The following is a 20,375-nucleotide window of genomic DNA, read 5'->3' as shown; positions in this document are numbered from 1 at the left end:
ATAATGCACAATTCCAACGTATACTCGCAAGAGCGTGCCCTAAATATTGGGACCCTGCATGTTTCTTGATTTTAGCTTAAACGAAGTGCGTCAATTTTCATTCGGATAGAAATATCCAATGCACTTTTAGGTAACGTAAAGACCGTAACGAAAGTTTGCCTAACCCTATAAAGGCTGTACTTACAGAGTACTTCACAGGCTATGTCTTCTCGGTTCGACTATTTGTATAGCGGGCGGAAATGGCTAAGACCCGGCGCCGCCACAATGGCGCAGCGGTAACGTGTCTATCGAAGGTTACGTGAGATGGTCTGGGTTCAAAGCCGGGGGGTAGATACAGGGTTCGTTCCGAACCCGAATGAGCCGTCGTCAGCTCTCGAAAGCAATGGGAGATTTAGGCAGTATTGGTCGTCGAAGCTTTACCTGGTTTTATGTTTCGCTACGGAACACGAATCGAACTCGTTTACGAATCTGTTCCGCAACTTTGAGCTCATAGAATCTCAGAACGATTGTTAGCCAAACTTACAAGCTCAGATTGATTAACTATTTAAATTCAATATAATATAGGAGGATAGTAAACGTGCATGCACCAATTTACCCGATAACAGACACTTGCCGACGAATGGAGGCTGTCGGGTTCACGTTGGATCAAATCACCTCGATGTACAATACCTTTGGTCTCTGCCCTATGTAACATTACGACAGCATAATTTGGTGTGTATTTAAATAAAAAACCTATCACTTAACATGAGAAGTTAAAATCACCGGTGACGCATACGCTTGTCCGGACAGTTCCAACAAATAACATTTGCTAATACAGAATAATGGTATCATTTTGAAATTAACAGATACGGATATAATGGTTCCTCAAAGCTAAACCATATTGGCTGAGTAAACCCTCATACCAAGTGACCATTAACTACGGTTTGGACTTGGAAGTGGATTACATACTTGCATGTATGCCCACTTCATCATTGCAGCCAACTCTATACAATTACAATTAACAGGGAATAATGTGGACTCTTAGATAATATCATACTTCAGTTCTGTAATTATATTTCTTTATATCGTTTCTAATTATGGAAAAATTAGGAGCGATATAAACAAAAGAGGAAATACCATCTGAGACTGTGTTATTGCCAAAGCCGTGTGGAAAGTTTAAAAATCTCTGCGTAACTGTTAACTCTTTTAACTATTCGAACTATTTCATCCGAACGTTTTCGCTTCGATATAACTAAATTCACATCCCATTTAATACTAGACTCCTATGGCGTATGTTTGGAGAATCTAGCCTAAAAGATATCTGTTAAAATAATGCGTTGATTTAGGTGGAGTTTCCGTACCCAAGAACAACAAGCCAGTATTACACGTAACGGCGTTTCAGGCCTTTTTTCATATCACACACTCTTTTAAATATACTTTTAGCATAGACCAATCAAGGGACACACGGTAGTCATAATTAGATGTACGGAGTATGCGATATGGTATTGTGTAAGCATAGGCAATACATTCTATTCAAAGCTTTACGTTGTCTTGAGGAGTCATCTTTCCCAGTTTCTTTTTTCACCTTGCTTAAATTTAGCGAAGTGGCAGCTCGGAACTACCTGTAATAACTATATTATACAACAAAACACCACATGTGTGTGTCAATACAAATTGATTAATCAATCACCAGTACGGGTCACTCGAAAAGAGTAGACCGCTGTGAAAGTAAGAACGGCCTCGAACATGGTACTCATAAATGGCGAACCCTGGCCTCATTCAACCAGGGGCTTGACCATCCAAGCCACCATGTCGTCATACGCATGGTGCAATTGCCCGATAGACTATTGCAAAATTATAACTTTAAAAGTTTAGAGATTACTAGGTTTAAGAGCCTTAAATCTTACATAGAGACTAGAGTGCTTTCTCATTATGGGTTATAATTGATTTATTTAAGAATTTATCATACAAGTGTCTCACGTCTAAATTGTCCCACGGCTCCAACAATAGTTCGTTAAGCGCCTTTTACATGTAGGTTATATGAATCAATTTTAGTTAGCCTACGTTACTGTAAGCTTAGCTATCGATGTTCTTTGTAGGTATGAAATATCTCAAACGTACAAAAGCTCAACACGTCGACGACGAGCTTATACGAGGTGTTACCTGTGTAAATGGTCAGGGATGCCAAACTCCTCTCTGTCCTCCGGCTTTTGGCAACAGTCCGGCGCTCCCGGGCTGTTGCCAAAAGCTGTTACCACAAGTTGCCGCACCAAGGCGCCTCAGAACACCTGAGAAAGTATTACTAAAAAATGCCTTATGCTATACAGAACTACACAGATATATTTTCATTGCCACAACCTAAAACGTCATTAATCTTCTTCCCTTCAAAATCCTATATAACACGCGTCCTCTTTTTCATATTTAATCAGACATTATCACTGGCGTGTTGGAGTGCACCAGCTCACTACTAGAAAATGTATACTCAGATTCCGAATCAGTCCGAAATCCCTACTTGCGGAAGGTCTCGATGGATGTTGCCTGCAGACTATATCTATCTATATATATATAACATAGTGTTTGTTAGAAAACCACAGAAAAAAAAACCGACGCGTAGCACGATTGATACGACTGTTTTCATCAGTAGTTCTACGAGAGAAGAAAGGCCAACTTAAAAACAATTATCAAAGATGAAAGATGTTTACATGCACTAATGATAATAAATACTGGGATATACTCACATATAATTTATTATTAGCCACTAATAACGAAAAATAAAACTTACAGTTATGCAGTGGCGTGGTATAACCTATAGCTATACGTGTGGTATTGGCGCTCTAAAACTAGGACAGATGAAATTTAACAATATTATAGATGAAAGTATGATGGAATATTATATCCATTAAATCTCTAATATCGCTTAGAAGCTCTGAGGACACTCACGATAATCGCTCATGCCGTGTAGTATTTGCAGTGACTTCCTTGTGTTATATCAGTAAACGATTATACCTGAAACAAAATGCCACATGTCTGGAGTCAAAGGCATGACCGGCTGACGTACAAATGAATATGTGACACAGTAAAGCGGATTGAACTTCCGAGAGATCGACTGTCTAGTATCCTAAGAAACCCGCCCATATTTCCATGGGCTTGAAATTTAAACGGGCCTTGAAAGAAATTACAAACCAGGTAAAGGTTGTGTACAGGTCCGTCTTCGCGACTGCACTTACGATTCTAAATATTATTCAGCGAAAAATTTTACCAACGGCCAACAGCGTAAATTGAACTTAATTCCACGGCAAGTTACATTTCCTTCACTTTTAACGCGAGTGTTTCTTCGTCTTTACGTTAACTTAAACTATTTAAGTGAATTAATAAACGATATTAAAAATAAATAGTTTACTATTTATTATTACATACTTACTATTACTTCTACAATTTAGTTTTGAATTGATTTTCACATGATTTGATTTATTAAGGCTGAGCATGAATTTTACGGCATAGTTTAAGAGAATTTTGTAAAACGGAAAAGATGAGAATAGACTTTACATAAAACAAGTATGTATAAATTGCAGTCTGCTATTTCTAAATTTTAGAGTAAATTGTAGTTGGAACCTTTTCGACGTTATCCATAAAATGGCGAAGCACTAGATTTTCTAATGTGATAGTTAATCCCAAAAGTAACGGGTTTAATCTTGTAAGGTGTAAAAACTATGTTGAGTATCACACAATTTGATATAAGTACATTTTAGAGAATCAGTTGTACTTTATTTGAATAACCGAACGACATATGGCATGACCATTTTAAAGGATCGTTACTAGGACTGTTTAGTTATTAAAGGAAGTAGCTTGAAAGCGTGAGTGAAAACTTTCTTGCATTCGTCCAAAGCTACGTTTGTATTCATTTTCGATGGTTCCATATACACACTGATGAAAATATTACATTAGAGTTACCGTCATACCATGCGCTACTATTCTTGCTTCTTTTGTAAATATCCCTTGCCTATCTAAGCTTAGCCGATTTTCTGTAGAGATCTTTGAGAAAACATTGTCCAAAAACTTTTATATAAAAAGCACTTCCTTTCTAGTTCGTAGTTGTATATGTGTACCCTGTAATTATTTTTACATTTTATAAGCATTAATGAACGTATCCATTGCCTGTGTATCAAAGTTTCTTGTATTTCTCTGAACATCATGTACATACATGTTTTTGTTCATTAATGATCCCTCTCTATAGTGCGTTTCAGGCATTTGCAGGCTAAAAATTGTGACAAAAAAAACTCGCTGCTATTTTAAATGTTCCCGCCAAATAGTGGATCACATAATCACGTCTGACGCTCTTTTTGTTCTGCCGCTTTGGGTTGCTCCTTTGTCAGCGCACTAGCTGTTATAATGATTTCCGTTTTGCCTATTCGTCAGAAAATGCGTTCATTCAACTTGGGCCACGCGATATTGTTTTGGTTTGCTGCCCAGCCGCGCGTACTCGCACCATATCCCGCACTCGGTCAGAGCAGCACTACGCCAAAAGGGGTACAGGGGAATACCATAAATCGGAGCGAATTGTGAGCGCACTGATTGAGCTCTAGGTGCGACCGTTCGAGAGATCGACTTTCTGCTGGCTTTCACAAACGGAGTGTTATTCAAGCTATAGCTAACGAAGGGAAGGGTGAATTTCTACCAGATGTATTTTGGTGTTGTTATCTGAGGTAGTCGTAAAAATGGAACACGACCACAGCGGAGGTTTACTGAGAAAAAGCAAAATCAGCATTAGAGGTGCTAACAACATTTATAGTGAGTGAAACATCTCGCGGTACCTTCAGAGTAGAGCAAGAAAGAGTAGGAGGCTAGCCAAGGGGTTAATTTTGTGAAAACAGAAGTACACAACGGAACGACAGGATTAGCGAAAGACAGAATGTGGCCACCTGAAAATGTTCGCCAAGCTTAGCCTAATAATATCTGCTACGACAGCAGATGTCAGGCACGTGTAACGCACGAAGGACATCCGAGGACAAGCCAACAGAAATATGGAACAGCATTGTCGTCTCTGGCCCTTCTCTTCGGCGCTGGTGCACACTCTGTATACCAGAGCGATCTGCCTGTCGTGGTAAGTGATTTTTGCGCAGCTCGCTGCAGGAACAAGCAAGTAGCGGCCATAGCGCCACAGTTCTTTTCAGCATTTGGTAATGTCCTTGCTTGCGTTGCACTTTCACGCAAACATCGCCACTGGTTGTCGCTGCTCGTCGAAAACAACCAGACCACTTCTAAAGTTGGTTCTCATCCGGTCAGCTGCGGTACTTCTTAAATGCCCGTTGATTCGTTGCGTCGTTCGGATGGGCGCTGGCGCACACTCGTTGCCCGAACAGTGCCACCACAACGCCCGCTACGACCGCCCTCCGTCCAGCAGCATGAAACCAGCTGCTGCTGTACACGCAGCGGCATAAATCGAGCATTTGAACAAGCTTGCGTCCAGTAATCACTCTTAACAAAACGAAGTAATGGTGCTTGGATTGCAATGATTACAACTTGCGACGTATGCGTATGCTGTGTGTTACGAATAGAGGCTTCGGCTGTGTCAACGGAGAAATAATCGCAAAACATAATGCGGTCGTCACAGAAAATCGAGACCAGCATTAGGCCGATTTACATGCACACCATAGTATAGTGTAAGGACGGTACCGATGTGAACTAGTGATTCAGGATCTGTCCGTCGGATAAGCTGACGAGTCGATTGGCAGTTGCATTAAATGCATTTGTGTCTTTTGTTTCAGCCTAAAAAGAAAAGCGTATGGCAAAGTGGCGCGTGACGCTTGTCGTAATCTCTTTCTGAGAGAGGTGTTGTTCAGCTTGCCGTCACTGGGGCAAGACGTGAAACTACTAGTAAGCCGGACTGCTGTTGCAGCCTCTGTGTGAGTCCTTCCGTAGGTGGTACAGTCGAAATGCTCCTTTCCATTACTTGATGTCGCCCGTCGCGGCTAATAGAGCCACAAAACGCGTCTCGCTTCGCTCCGCCGTCACGATAACAGGAAAACGCAACGACAACGGTAGTCTACGGCAGCAGTGTAGCGGACGAAGACAGGGTCACGGCGAAGGGTGGTGGGCCACCGCTTTGTGTCTGCTCGCATTCGATGTTCACCCGCAGACCGTGTTAAAACCACTGCTGGCGTTTACTCTGTGACTGAGTCGTTCTGTTTGCGCGTGTGTGTATCTATCTGTATAGGTGTTACGGTTAAGTCTTGTATCTTGTATGTGCCAGACAGCTGGCTATTGATGTCTGAAATAAATTGGCGACCATACGATTACTATCGTTGCCACCGTTATCACTCCTGTAAGGAAGGAAGTGAGCCTAATCGAAAAAGAAGGCATCAGGCCTGGGTAAGCGAGCCCCGAGAGAAGGCAGGCTGCTGCTGTTTGCCGTGTATCGGTCTATGTCCTCGACGTGAGAGATGTTTATAGTGGTGCTGATTGTGGAAAAGAGTGTAGTTTGAAGGTGGAAAAAAATTCGTGCGCGAACCGTTTGTCTCGGAAAAAAAACGGCAACGACGAAGAAAAGACTGTTGCTAAAAAGTCTGTGATTCTCATCAGGTGCTGTCTAGCGTACATAGTTGGTATAACTAGTGATTTCTTAGTGGCGGGTTCTTAATACAGGGTTCGCCAACTGCAGGGCCTGCACCGTAACTGTATATAGCAGCAAGGTCGCTCTGCCAATACTGTGCGGCGCGGCGGCAGCCCGAACGAAATACAAGAAGAAAAAAGCTTTTACGAGGAAGTACAACCTATTAATGAAAGAAGTACGCTAAAGAGTGTAGGTGAGATATTTTTTGTTTACTTCGGATCCATGCCCGTATGCAAGAAAGTTCCAGCAGTCTAAACAGCAAAAAGGCATAAGATACAAACAGGGCAAGAAATCAAAAATCTGTCAACGATATCAGTAACGATAACGCAAAAAGTGGAAATAGCAATACTCGCGGCCGAAAAGTGCATCGCCGCGCTGGTACCTTTACCAAACGACATTCGTCCGTCTACCCCCGTACCATCAAGCGTCGAAATCTGTGAATGAGTCTGCTTCAGGCGCGATATAGAGATCAAGAAAATTAACTGGATCGCTTGACTTTCATCTTCTGCTTTACAAGGATAAAACGACAGGATTCACGTCATCATGGAACAGGTAAGAGTTCGCATAGATAATAGAACCCATACAATACCCTGGCTGCAGCGGTCAGCGTGGCGGGCGATGATCGCAATGTCGAAAGAACAGCGAGTGAGATAAACCCATTATGTCCTTCTCATTCAGCCGACAATTACGATAGAATGACTAAGGAAGGGAGCAAGGTTACTTACTGTTCTGTTCGATCAAATGACGCCCGTGGTAATGAAACTGATGGCATAGATGGCGGATGCACCGTTCGAGCTAATTACACAAATCAGGAGCAATAAGTACAACGAGAACGCCGTAAACGTCGAATGTTTGCCACTGTTGTGTAGAGGATGCCAAATCAACCACTTCAAAGGTTCAAATATGTTGGAACGGCGAAAACTTTGGTGTTTGAGCTGGTATATACATATATATATATATATATATATATTTACAGAGCGAATAGATTATATATATGATTATATATATATATATAATCTATTCGCTCTGTAAATATATATATATATATATATAGAGCGAAATACGAAAATGTGAAGGAAAGACGCGCTTGAGAAAGGGAATTGAATTTCAACAGACGAAACTTATTGTTTACGATAAAGTCTAAGTGTGACAGCCTCGTGCGGTAGATCATATCATATGAAAATCGTTTTAGAAAAACAGTGCATCGTGAACCCCGACTGATTGATCTAACACAGTTAATTACGTATTAGATGCATTGGATCAATGATACTTGTGGTATGACTCATAGCAGTGCATGATGAACCCGCTTCCGTTACCTTAAAAACGGGTGTTCTGAAATTTTGTCAACTAAAAATCCCGCAATTCGCTCTTTTGTGTGCCTAGGTGTATTGTGTGTGTGAACTTGAAATTTTCCAATTATTGTTTGAACTATTGTTCTGCAATAACCGTTTAAAAAGTCAAATAAAACAATGTTTGTAGTTCTGTAGTGGTTTTCGTGTTACGAAGAGAACACAGTTTTATAAATCAGTAGTATTTTTTTCAGGTGATCGTTTTAAGTCATGAAGTACTGCTCAAAGAGAAGAAAAACCGTTGACAAAATGATACCTTGCCCCGTAAACTATTTTACCTATTGTCTTTTTTGTTTACATATTTCGTCCACCAGCTGAGAGCCCAGTTGAAGAGAGGAGCACTGTCCCTGATTTTGGAGTCTCAATGCGAGGTATATGGTATTTTCATTTCGACCAAAGACGTCAACACCTGCCTTAAACTGACTGAAATATAGTCTACTATCAAAAATTGGCTTTTTTCACACTTGCTTTCTTTAATCGAACACTCGAATCGAGAAACAGTGATATATCCCGCTAAAAAGAAAATCTGTCCGGTTTCTCTCAGAGAGCTTCTTCTTATGTGCCTGAAAGACCACTACTTACGCGCTCACTAATAACGTTATCATTCATGGCACAACGTTAAGAGGTTAACACCGTTCATATATCGTCATTATTGGTCATTACACTAACTCACCGACTTGCTTGTATTTTGACGCACTTAGCTCATATTTTACAAGCACAGAAATCGTAAACGTTAATTTAATACGTGACGATTCGTTGACGTTCAGCGGCAACAATATGCCGATCGTTAGGAGAGGCCGTTAACAAAAGATTTTTTCCACTGTATTTGATAGACGTTTGTTATTTTTATTTTATGCTGTCATTGATACTGCCTCACTAATGGTACAATATTATAAAAAGCGGTGAGCGTTTCCTACCCCCTAAAGTGACGTAGCTGACAACTGTTTCGTGGTTCTTTCACCTTCCTATGCGTGCGGTATTTGACCGCTTCGAAGGATATCGGTTCCATTTATTGTGGGTAAATGACAATGCCCTCTGCTGTCATACTCTGTATGGTTAAAAAAATACAATGCATCCTTGAAGTTTTTCCGATTTCCCAATGCAATTATGGAGTTTCTTTTTCTCGCCCTTTCGCAAAAAGAGCGTATGTTTTTGAGTTTACCGGTTTAAGTTTTATTTATTTTTTTGTTTTGTGAATATACCGCTTTGCGCTAGATGTGTGAAGTGACAGATGAAAGGCGTACGTCAGATTTGCAATATCCAGGGGTGACTTAAATTGCAACAGCGTTCAACTTCGAAAACAACAATAGCAGTTACCTACGATGCCGACCAGAATGTACATATATGGTAGCATCCTACGAAAGTCGCCAACGTCATTCACCGAAAAGGCCGTTCTCTGTTTCAAAAAGAACTTGTGTTCGTCTTCGTCTGTATGCCTGACCTTCTCAATATGTGCATATACTAAATGGCGTAATATGATTTGTAACAAGGTGCACTAAGAACAAAAAATTGTCCCTAGATTGATGTCGAATACGTTATTCGTTACTCAGTACGATGTCGCTAATATGTTATTTGACTTCACAAAGATTCTTATCAATAAACGATAAAATAATTAACACTTGGTAAACTGTCTTTGGTTTAAGTTCATCAATACAGCACACGTTGACTGACCTGATCTTATTTGATATGCATTATTGATTTAATAAGGAGTACGCTGTACCACTCTGCATAGTACAAATAGCCAAACAAAACAAAATGGTCAGTTTATCATCAGCTGTGCCAATGAATCGGCGAACCAAGAGGACTAACTCTTAGCCACATCATTCTAACGTAAAGCTCTAATTCTGTACGTTTCATTTTTCATACCCTTAACTTTACCAAACAAGTCACTGTTAGCGCCGGTTAAAAACAAAGGAGTAGTAATTAATGTTATACTTGCTATATTTTTTTGTTAAAACAACTTATTGTAAAAGCTCTTGCAGGAAAACTATTCGTTCCCACCGCCGCGCAAAGATAACACCACGGCAGTGAATATATACCTCCCTCGTGATTAGATGATAGATCGATGCCGCGGTAAGATACGGCTCGTCTACAGGATTTTGTACGCAGTATGATGATAAGATTGTGATTACACTGAATGCCGCCGAGGAGTTAGAAACGAAAAGGGTTGCTGGCTGGAAGCTCTGTGGGTAGCACCAACATTTTGCTGTCATGCCGCAAGCTGAACTAAGCAATAGCTGTTTCATTGTTGGCGGCAAGAATCATCACGCTTAAAAGTTGAATGGCGGATAGGCATCGCTTGTGTTTGTTAAATTTCTACGTGCTGGACACGTGATGACGTCATTGAGGACGCACTATGAAGGGACAAGTAGTTTGCGAAGACGACGAATAGCTTAGTAAAAGAAAACAAAGCTTATTATACAGAGGAATGGTTTTCTGTGCGCCAGTATTATAAAGAGGGATTTAGTTTCGATATTTGTATGAATGCCTGAAATTCCAAGGGGCGATGATAACGAACTGTTCACGAATCGAAATATAATAATAATAATGTGTATATTATTCTGAGAAATATTTTAATAAGCTTCAAGAAAAGTAAATTAGACTGTCATCAAAAGCAATTATATTAAAAAAACGAAATACAGCTTGGGCAGAAATATGTATGGTAGCTGGGAGTGCTGATGGTCGACTTCCTATACAATAGTTAGGCAGTTTTAGTATATGTCTGATCTTTATTCGTCCTTTTCTAATGAAGTCGCTCACTATAAAATTTATATATATAAAAAAAAAAATATATATATATATATATATATATATTTTGGGTGATTGTAGCTGCCTGAGGTCGGTGCCTCTTAAACGAGTTGCGCTGAGCTTCATCCAAAAAAAGATTGTTTTTTAAGAAAAAGATGTCGCTTCCCGGAGAGATGCAGAAGGAAAGCATAATTGTGAGATAATTACTTACAAGCGCAGGCCTTTCTTATGTGTAGGAATAGACCACATACATAGAAATATAGAAATAGAGTTCGACTCTTACTTGAAGTCTGTACCTTCGCGGTGCCGGACGCAACCTATGAAATGTTAGACATCGAGTGACAATTGAAAGACCATCTGTTGATAAAACAAACACTATGAAATTGTAAATCTCAGAACTAACCAGAACACATTGAGTGACTGTATATATATTCCAATCATTTTTGCATACGTTCTAGAATTTTATTGCACTTTTTTGTTATTTGGCCAAAAGATTTTCAGATAAAGCCGGATAATTCTGAACTTCCGCATCGGACTTAAAAAACTTTCTTATGTTGCATAAGTAACAAATCCTCCGTCGAGATACAGTTTACGGTTTTTCGAAGTTAATAGTTTACTTTGACACTTGGTTTAATCCTGTATAAATACCCGAATAAAACACATCATCGATTTCCACGCAAATTATTTCCCGCCGCTCGCGCTGAACGTCTCTATTGCATTCGATAGTCCGCGACGGACAGATGTTTCAATGCATGTCATCACATAGCACAACATCACAAATATATATACTTATAAGCATCAAGTAGACGTTTATTAAACAGTGATGTGCAGATCTATAGCGTGGTATGCGCGTGATGTAGCACGTCTCGAGAGAAAACGCTTTGTAATATTCAACGCGAAGGAATGCTTCGCTGAGTGGTCTCTTTTAGCTTATTTGTCAACGGAGAGAGGGCGGGCTAAATAGAATACACATCAAACTCAACTGATTTTTGAGACCTTTACCAAAATTATTGCCCGTAACCAGGTTTGCTTTTTCAAATGAAAATAGCAAACTGTGATTTATAGAAAAAGGAATATTATTAAGAAGAACCGGTAACGTCGAATCGCCGCTGACACGGAAGCTTGTGATAGTGTGCTGCAGTAAAAAATTGAAAACAAGGATGTTTTCAGGGCAGGTAGGCCAATGAGCCAGGATGACACATTCATAGAGTACAGGTCGTAGCTAGCGTTAGAATTACAGTAAATTCAGGGCACTTGATCAAGCATAAGCGTCCAAGAGTCCGCTGTACGTTGCATGATCTACTCAACGACTTGATGGCAAAATGACTGAATGATGAAACGGCGACGTCTTTCAATTTTTTGCTCTAGAACAGCCGAGATATCAATATACGACTCCATAATATTGGAGTCGCACTTTGTTACACCTTTGTTGCACTGTTATTACATTTGTTCGTTGTATTATTAACATACGAGCCTAAAAGCAACTGCCTGAAATGAGCATGGAGGGTACTCGGAACTAAGTTTACCATGTAATATAGTCATGTGAAAAAATGTCTTAATACACATAGTTTTCTTACTGTATTTCGTCTCAGTTAACTAACGGTACCATAACCTTTTTTTGTGATGAACTATACTTCCTATATAACCTTCCTATATAACAACGAAAATTACCAGTATTTTGTGTGCCTTTATTTCTTTTTTTTTTTTTTAAATGACAGATAGCACAGCGTGTTCATGTTTGCGTAGTCACTGAACTCGTATGAAAGCTTTACGTTGTTTCTGTAAACTTTTTACGCCAATTACAGGCCCAGTATATTCGACGAGCGGACAGTAACCGACTGAGGGATATTTTTAATAAGGTATGTAGCGTCCACGCGTTGCACTAAGTGAGTCAGATAAGTTTAGTTCATATATGTATATTTCGAATGTTGGCGCGGAGTCTCAATTCTATATACCAAGTGCGTTTTTGCAGTATTAGTTTATTCGTAAATACAAATGTCAAGTTGTCTACGCGGCTTCTATCTATTAAACGGGCAATGACGTATCAATAAATCAAATAGAACAAATAACCGCATCCTTGTTTACCATTACCATAGAATACAACGAAGACATATATATGTACTCGCATTTGACTTCCGATTGTTCCCGTTTGATGGTAAGCTACCGAAGGGATTCACAGCTGTAGTCAGCAGCCGCAATGAATCGTGAAAATGTTTTGACCTTTTCACATCTGTAGATCACGCGGAAGCAACAATATTATTGCTAACATTAACCTAAATAAATATAGGCCTGACGTAATCTTTTCTGCCCACATCTGCTCTATATAGGCTCACCTCTTTTGACGCGCTGGCTTCTTACTGGTATAAAATGACGTTCGTGAGAGAAATAAGCTTACACAAGAAAATGCAAGGTGTAAATAACAAATATAGCCACTGAGTCTGTACGTAGTGATTATAAGTATCGACTAATGTAACAGATCCTATTAAACATTAGGTGTTCACTTAAAGGTCGTCGATGACAATAACACGAGGGAGCTTGGACATCAAACTCAGCCAGTTCAACTCCCACAACCAAACGTTCCGGCAACCGGGTCAGCTTCAAAAAAAATGAGTCAAGGTGAAATTGCTGCAAGTACCGCCGATGAAAAAGGCAGCACCGAGGCGAACAGTAGTATAGGACATTATGCATAACCGCAATAAGGACGATCACGGAAGTTTGCAGCAATGCTGGACCTCGAGGAAACAAAGATTGCACAGTAAATTAAGAGAGGACTAAAACTCCGACGCCGCTATCCCCCGAAAATTTGAACAGCATAGATATTTTCGGTCTAACGAAACTTGGACAACTATCCCTTTGAGATAACCATGTTTCCATTCTGTCTACTGAAGAATAACGGACCAGGCCGTTCTCTTCTCTACAGTTATATGATAGGCGACCTCAGGCCGTACCTAGCGGAAAATAATGTCATTGCCTTACGTAGTTGGAGCTTAAATCTCTCATAACAGTCTAGGTTCGGCCGAATAATTCGAAATCAACGTATGTATCGTTGGAGGAACTCGCCATTCTGCCTCAAACTCGTCTCAAACCGAGCTCGAGTTCCTACAACTCTTCAAGATACGTGCGCGTATTGCGGTCCTACCTTGACATTGGTCTTCCTAAAACATGCAAGAAGTTCGGTTATCAATATATTTATGCCGAATACAACCAGCAATAGTATTTCAAATAAGTTTCAGCACATCCAATTAAAATTTTTGAATCTACAGTACAGGTTCTCTGTCCTTCACGGAAACACAGGTCATACCTCAACCACATTTGCACCCTTGCCTGAGGGCTAAGATGCTTCTAAACCCTACCCTTTGGTCTCTGCGTGAATAAATCTGTCGAAAAACGTATCCTTCACAAAGATAGCAATATTTTAAAAGCTGGAAACCCGTTTGCTTGCCGATGCGGAACGACCATAGCAGCTCGGCAATATGCTCTGTGGTTCTTGGCCCGTATAAATAACTCCTCAAGTTATTTAGTTTTCACGAGCGATACCTTTTTCGTTGTAGCATGTATAGAGGGGATCTCAATCCTAAAAGAAAATTAAAATTTCAGAGTCGAGGAATTAATGCAAAATCTCGAGAGCCTACACAGGTGGAAAGATGTCGGTACAGAGAATGTATGCAATGAGCATCTCATGTGCGCCGACGTGTTGGCATTGTGCTGGATGGCACTATTTAACAACCTAATTCTATTCTTATTCTTCACCTTGCTGAAGGGCTTCCCTGATCAAATAAAAAGGCCGAGGAAATTAGCGCAATTATCTTGTATGCAAACGAAATAGTGATATAGGAGTCAAACAGGTCCAAGTGCGGCAAGCCTTAGCACGGCTCCATGCGACAGTCACGCACTTGAGATTGACCGTAAGCCTGAACAGTGTGGAGTAATGAAGGGCAGGAGAGTGGCTATTGACGCCTTGCATCTCACCGAGTTTCATCTTCCCTATGCTACCAGTTTCTGTCATGGGGGTTGCTCTTCTCCGCAAACGGCAAAAGTTTCATTGTGCCCGTCATCGAAAGTTGCAGGAATTCAATATTGGCTGCAGGACAATCAAACCGCCTCATCACTCGCCCCTCGCAACCGCTTTTAGCTTATTTTGTACCAAAGTAGTTTCCATCAATTAAAAGGATCTGACGGTGAAGAACCTCGACAATCGGATCCTGTCAAAGCCTCCTTCCTGAAAGAAGTGTTAACACTACATATAGCGATCCGAACTTACCTCGCATATCTCGTAGTCCATTTGTCACTGCCATCCAAGGATCTACGTCGTCGCTTTGAGGCTCCAGCAACCAAAGCCCTGAAGGCCAGCCTTTAAAACTGGGAGTAAAAATTTGTAAAGATCGATATGGATTCCCTTGTTTTTGGGATGCGATAAGCAACAACGAGTGGGAAGGGACGAACCGATTAAAGAGGCATGTCGTCAGTTCCACCACAGATTCTGGAGAAAACCGGGTTTCTACGAACATGACGATACATGTAGGTGCTCCAGACGCGGGGGGAATTGTGATAGTTATGAGGCCACTCGTTGCGTTCTGGTGCCACCTTTAGAAAATCGCTTAAATTGGGTTTATAAACTTAACCAGATTTATACAGCATTTAGGACGTAGTGTTTTAAACTGTTATATATAGTAATTCTATTATTGGGAATATTGTGTTATTAACAATTAGCAAAGATTAAACATTAGTGTTTGTTTTCCTATTAATTGTTGCGCACAATTTAGATGTTTAGATTTACAATTTAGATAGATAGAGGGATGTGACTATTTTGTTAAAGCGAAACTGTTCTGCTGTGTAGTAGGCAATATTGTATGAGTTCTGTGTGTACACTAATGTACTCGATGATTATAAACACGTTTTTTGCTTGCATGATACCCGTGCAGTATGCCTCTGTAGAACAGAAAGGTGAGCGATATATGACAGCAAATGACTTCGTAGTGCGATATCTGGGATTTCTACCTGAATCGAACGCAAATCCGAAGAGTCTTACCTTACTGGGGAACATTCTCGACACTTCGAAAGATGGCCTCATCTCATTCCGTGAGTTTGAGGCGTACGAAGGACTGTTATGTCACCCTGAAGCAATATACAGGTTAGTATTGGTCAATATATTTGTGCATGTATGTGAAAGGTATATGAAAGTACGCAAGTACGTTAATGTACCTTGGCAGTTTGCAGGCTACTCTTCTTATCATCGTTCTACGAATATATAAGTCTTGCATTCTATCTGGTAACGGCCATAACGAATGAAAATGCCATGTATGCAAGTGGATTAATTACATAAATCATTTAATATTTTAGGACGGCGTTCCAGCTATTCGACACGGACGGTTCGGGCCATATTACTGAAAATGAGTTCGAACAGGTCATTAAGCATACCACTCTACACGAAAAAATCCCATTTGATTTCAGTTCCGATTTTGTCGTACTTCACTTTGGCGGGGACCGTAAAAGGACAGTAACATACGCTGAATTTTCGCAGGTTCTCCAGGTAAGTTATACCTGGCTAAATTTATAAAACTTAGAACTAGTCGTTAGTGTGTATTGAATCTAGACAACTCGATTTGCGGGAAGGATGTTGCGTAATCTCTGAGGTACACTGGTCAGGCAACTATATATCTAAACATACTAAGGTCAGAATGTTTCCTATTATATGTTTAATTATTGTGTGTTATTAATGAGGATCTGAAATTCATTCATAGAACTTTAGCTTCATAGCATTCATAGAACGTTAGCTTCTCATGTACTCCTCAGACCCGTATCCCACATTTATCGCACTTGCAATATTAGTTGGTTTCTTTAAAAATCGTAGTTCTAGTTACTCTCGTAGCAGCGGACGTTACTGCATAAAAATCCCTGAGATCGACTATTTGCAATTTGTGTTGTGTATTAACTTTAATGCGTTTCGTTGGTAGGATTTTCACGAAGAACACGCCGTGCAAGCGTTCAAAAAATATGACCCAAAAAAGACTGGTGCCATCACTTCGATGGACTTTACTGACATTATGCTTAGTTGCAAGTCTCATCTACTTTCTGAAAATGTCAAGAAAAACCTGGTTGCAGTTGCCGCTTCCGAACATGGAGGCCATAAGGTGAGCTTACATTTTCATTGATTTTAGCCGATTCGCCATTAAGTCGGACTCTACGACAATGCATTGAATGGTACTTCAGTCTCCGCCTATTACCGCGTGCATTTCACCTTTCAGCTTGCATTAATAATATTTCAAATTGATACGCTTTATTGACCATAAACCATAGTATCGTAGGCAACTACCTTCACAGGTTTTGGCTTGATGCTAGATCTGCAGAGATGCTTATGATTGTAACGTGCTTCTCTATGCGTTTTCTTTATCTTTTGCGTGCAGGTGTCATTCCCTTACTTTATGGCCTTCTGCTCATTACTGAATAATATGGAGCTTGTAAAGAAAATTTACCTGCATTTTACTAAGGGTGACACTCGTACTGAGATGACAAGGGAGGAGTTTGCCGCCACATCTGCTCAAATGTCTCATATGACCCCGCTTGAAATTGATATCCTGTTCAACCTTTGTAGCTTCCTAAGCAACAGCAGTGGGCGAATCACTTATAGCGATCTGGAAAAGGTCGCCCCGTACAGACCAACGCGGGCGGTTCTACTCCGACCGATTGCAGAGGTCAAGGCTGTGGAGGTATGTTAAGTAGCTACAGAGGTTTAGGCAAATTTCACTTACATTTTTATTTTCATTTCCTCTCGAGCGAGTTGCGTGCACTGAATGGCTGTAGGAATGATTTAATTTCAGAAAGTCTCTGAATTTTACACAATGTTTTTCTTCAAATGTTTGCTGCTCTTCGGACTGTTCTCTTGTCTGTTTCCGTGGAAATTTTGCATCACCGATAGAAACCGGAGGACCGCGGCATCGGAATCCAAGTTTTAGAGAGCACATATCGCTTCTTGTTGGGTTCGATCGCCGGTGCGTGCGGAGCCACTGTGGTGTATCCAATCGACCTGGTCAAAACACGAATGCAGAACCAGAGAACCGGCTCAATTGTCGGTCAGTACTATACGGTTGTATCAAAACTAATCAACTAACAAAATAGTTATATAATAATAATCATAGTATTTTCGTTGTTTCATTGAGGGTCAAGGTCGAATGTTATTTTAGGGTAAATACATAACTCTTTACAGATGCGCCGTTTTTACGTCAAACAAACCCTCGCCGACTTTGAATATGAGCTACATATTCCAATTAAATTGTATAATTGTGCACTTACCTTTTAGGTGAAATTATGTACAGAAATAGTTTGGACTGTGCTAAGAAGGTACTTCGGCACGAAGGTCTTTTTGGCTTCTACCGCGGCCTGCTTCCTCAGCTCGTCGGAGTTGCACCCGAAAAAGCCATTAAACTTACGGTAAGATAGCATTTATATTGAGTATTGGCTGGCCAAAAATATCAGAAAATGGATATTTAGGCCATGTGGTTTTTGTATAAGTAGATCTATACCTACGTTGGCTTGGAACCGTAGCGCAGAAGGACTAATCAGCCGTTTTGTCTTAAATAGCCTAGGGTCGACTCACACCAATCAGAGTCTGTAGGCGGTTTCCGGATACACTGAAATGAATGATCGATTATCGAACTTTATTTTAGAGAAGCTGAATAATTTTACAGTTAAATGTATATTAATAATTTTTGTCATGAACTAACGAAGACTGTTCATTTTCTATATGCTCTATCTTATTCAACTTATCCAGATGAACGACTTAGTTCGAGACAAATTTACAGACGAAAAAGGCAACATTCCGTTCTGGGCAGAAATTCTCGCTGGAGCTATGGTAGGTTTGCTTATCTACATGGGGTCCGTAAGACATTAAGGTCTACTCTGATCCATTATACACTATGTAATAGTTTATCATCACACCTCCTGTCCCCGCAGCCTGTATATGTGGAAATGTAAAGAATAAGATTCACATAGCACAGTAAATGTCATGATGTTGTGAATTGAGTTACTATTTAAAATATAACACAGAGAAACACTTCTGCGTTTATAGAATAGGCGCAGGGTTGGAGACGTTTCAGTAGCGCGCTTCTATCTATCAATGCCATCTTAATCACCTTTTGACCCGCTGCTGTGATTTCAGGCTGGCGGATCACAGGTGATGTTCACAAATCCATTAGAGATCGTTAAGATCCGTTTGCAGGTGGCGGGTGAAATAGCCGGTGGTCACAAAGTGTCAGCACTTGGGGTTATCCGGGACTTGGGTCTTACCGGTTTATACAAGGGTTCGCGTGCCTGCTTTCTTCGGGACGTTCCATTCTCTGCAATTTATTTCCCAGTATACGCCCATATGAAGCTCAAAACTCAGGACGATGAAGGCCGCAACTCGCCTTTAAGTCTTCTGGGATCGGCCTTTATTGCAGGTTAACCTTACATTATTTAATCGTAATTACAGACAAACAGCCAGGAAAACGGTTGGAAATTGCAGCTTTGAATTAAAGTGCTTACAAAAACTTTATGAAAAGAATAAATTAGCCAGCAGTTCTGTTAGCCTGTTAGTCGCAATACATTGTTGTCATAATCAGTATGATTGCTCCTTGAACAAATTTGTGCTGATCTAATCAAAGTTGATCTAATCAAAGTGAACCGATGAAGATAACTGCAATGCTTCGTTTATGGCCTTTTCAAGGAAGAAGAATTACTATCATTCATGTGGTTTTTCTTGCGAAGATTAACGCTCCTACTACTGCTACTCATCACCGACATACTACGATTTATAAATTAAAATGCTATACATATAGAATAGACCCTATACACGTAGAATAAGGTAAAAGTATAGTCTCTTCGAAAGACTTTCGCTTTATATAGTATATGATATATCGGTATATCGGGTCCGATTGTTTTCCTATGTCTCGACCTGTTGCTAGATTCCAGTTCTGTTTCCTATTACAGGTGTTCCTGCAGCCTATCTAGTGACTCCAGCTGATGTAATCAAAACTCGCCTCCAGGTGGCAGCTCGAGCTGGACAAACAACTTATTCTGGCGTAATAGACGCATGCGGCAAGATTTTTAAGGAGGAAGGATTCAGCGCTTTCTGGAAGGGCGGCCCTGCTCGAGTGTTCCGTTCTTCGCCGCAATTTGGCTTTACTCTGCTAACCTATGAAGTTCTACAACGGCTTTTCTATGTCGATTTTGGCGGCCGTCGGCCCACTGGTTCCGAGACCTCGCCCGCTCCGATGGAGAAACTCATGTCACACAACCCCGACCATATTGGAGGCTATAAAATGGGTCTCGCTACTTTCAGGGGGGTCGAAACAAAGTTTGGCTTGTTTCTGCCAAAATTCGGTTAAGCGGTTAGTTGTCCCGAGTGTAATTATTATAATAAACAAGTCTAGATTGCCGGCTGCTGATGAGGCCTGCCACAACTAAATTGAATAGCAATACCGCCAACTAAGTTTTTTTTTGGAAGGGCTCAATGTACCATCGTCGCAAGAAGGCACAGATTGACTAGGAACAAACTTATGAATTGTCACAGTCTATCGTCGAAAAAAGCGTCGGAAAGCCACCTCGGAGACACCTTTCTATCTTCAAGATAGTCAAGCACTGTACGGAAATGTTGTTCGTCTATTCTTTGTTTTGTAACGACTGCATGAGTGAAAAATCCCGGATTTTAACAG

At 40.5% G+C, this 20,375-nt stretch overlaps 1 protein-coding gene and 1 long non-coding RNA gene across 17 annotated transcripts; one reads left to right on the top strand and one right to left on the bottom strand.

Annotated features, from left to right (window-relative positions):
- Nucleotides 1-332: 332 nt before the first annotated feature.
- Nucleotides 333-7,446, bottom strand: LOC111243628 (uncharacterized). 2 transcript variants are annotated; one of them, XR_015317580.1, is made up of 4 exons: nt 7,315-7,446; nt 2,920-2,985; nt 2,143-2,267; nt 333-1,610 (listed from the first exon to the last, which is right to left on the bottom strand). It is a non-coding gene; the product is annotated as an uncharacterized LOC111243628 (long non-coding RNA). The 2 variants fall into 2 exon arrangements; XR_002670549.2 differs by lacking the exon at nt 333-1,610 and having other exon boundaries at nt 1,903-2,267.
- aralar1 (calcium-binding mitochondrial carrier protein aralar1) lies at nt 3,431-20,139 on the top strand. 15 transcript variants are annotated; one of them, XM_086975218.1, is made up of 13 exons: nt 3,431-5,080; nt 5,745-7,141; nt 8,253-8,309; nt 12,492-12,545; nt 15,609-15,817; nt 16,027-16,216; nt 16,641-16,817; nt 17,091-17,393; nt 17,603-17,756; nt 17,984-18,114; nt 18,455-18,535; nt 18,842-19,121; nt 19,651-20,139. In XM_086975218.1, exons 2-13 carry the CDS (start codon nt 7,133-7,135, stop codon nt 20,046-20,048), a joined length of 2,043 nt encoding a protein of 680 aa, XP_086831344.1. In that variant the 5' UTR covers nt 3,431-5,080; nt 5,745-7,132; the 3' UTR covers nt 20,049-20,139. The 15 variants fall into 15 exon arrangements, with proteins under 15 accessions (XP_086831344.1, XP_086831345.1, XP_086831348.1 ...); XM_086975219.1 differs by lacking the exon at nt 3,431-5,080 and adding an exon at nt 9,154-11,861 and having other exon boundaries at nt 5,087-7,141; XM_086975222.1 differs by lacking the exon at nt 3,431-5,080 and adding an exon at nt 9,154-11,861 and having other exon boundaries at nt 5,087-7,141; nt 8,133-8,309.
- Nucleotides 20,140-20,375: the final 236 nt, after the last annotated feature.

The sequence above is a fragment of the Varroa destructor genome, unplaced genomic scaffold (assembly GCF_002443255.2).
Source record: "Varroa destructor unplaced genomic scaffold, Vdes_3.0 BEIS01000001.1, whole genome shotgun sequence".
NCBI lineage: Eukaryota > Metazoa > Arthropoda > Arachnida > Mesostigmata > Varroidae > Varroa > Varroa destructor.
The sequence above is the reverse complement of the archived record's forward strand: the minus strand, read 5'-3'. Positions and strand labels throughout refer to the sequence as shown.

Coding starts and splice junctions, on each gene's coding strand:
- aralar1 (XM_086975207.1), top strand. CDS start 7,462: ATGCCAAATCAACCACTTCAAAGGTTCAAATATGTTGGAACGGCGAAA. Junction 12,546..15,608: donor TGAGGGATATTTTTAATAAG/GTATGTAGCGTC, acceptor ATACCCGTGCAG/TATGCCTCTGTAGAACAGAA. Junction 19,122..19,650: donor GGGATCGGCCTTTATTGCAG/GTTAACCTTACA, acceptor TTCCTATTACAG/GTGTTCCTGCAGCCTATCTA.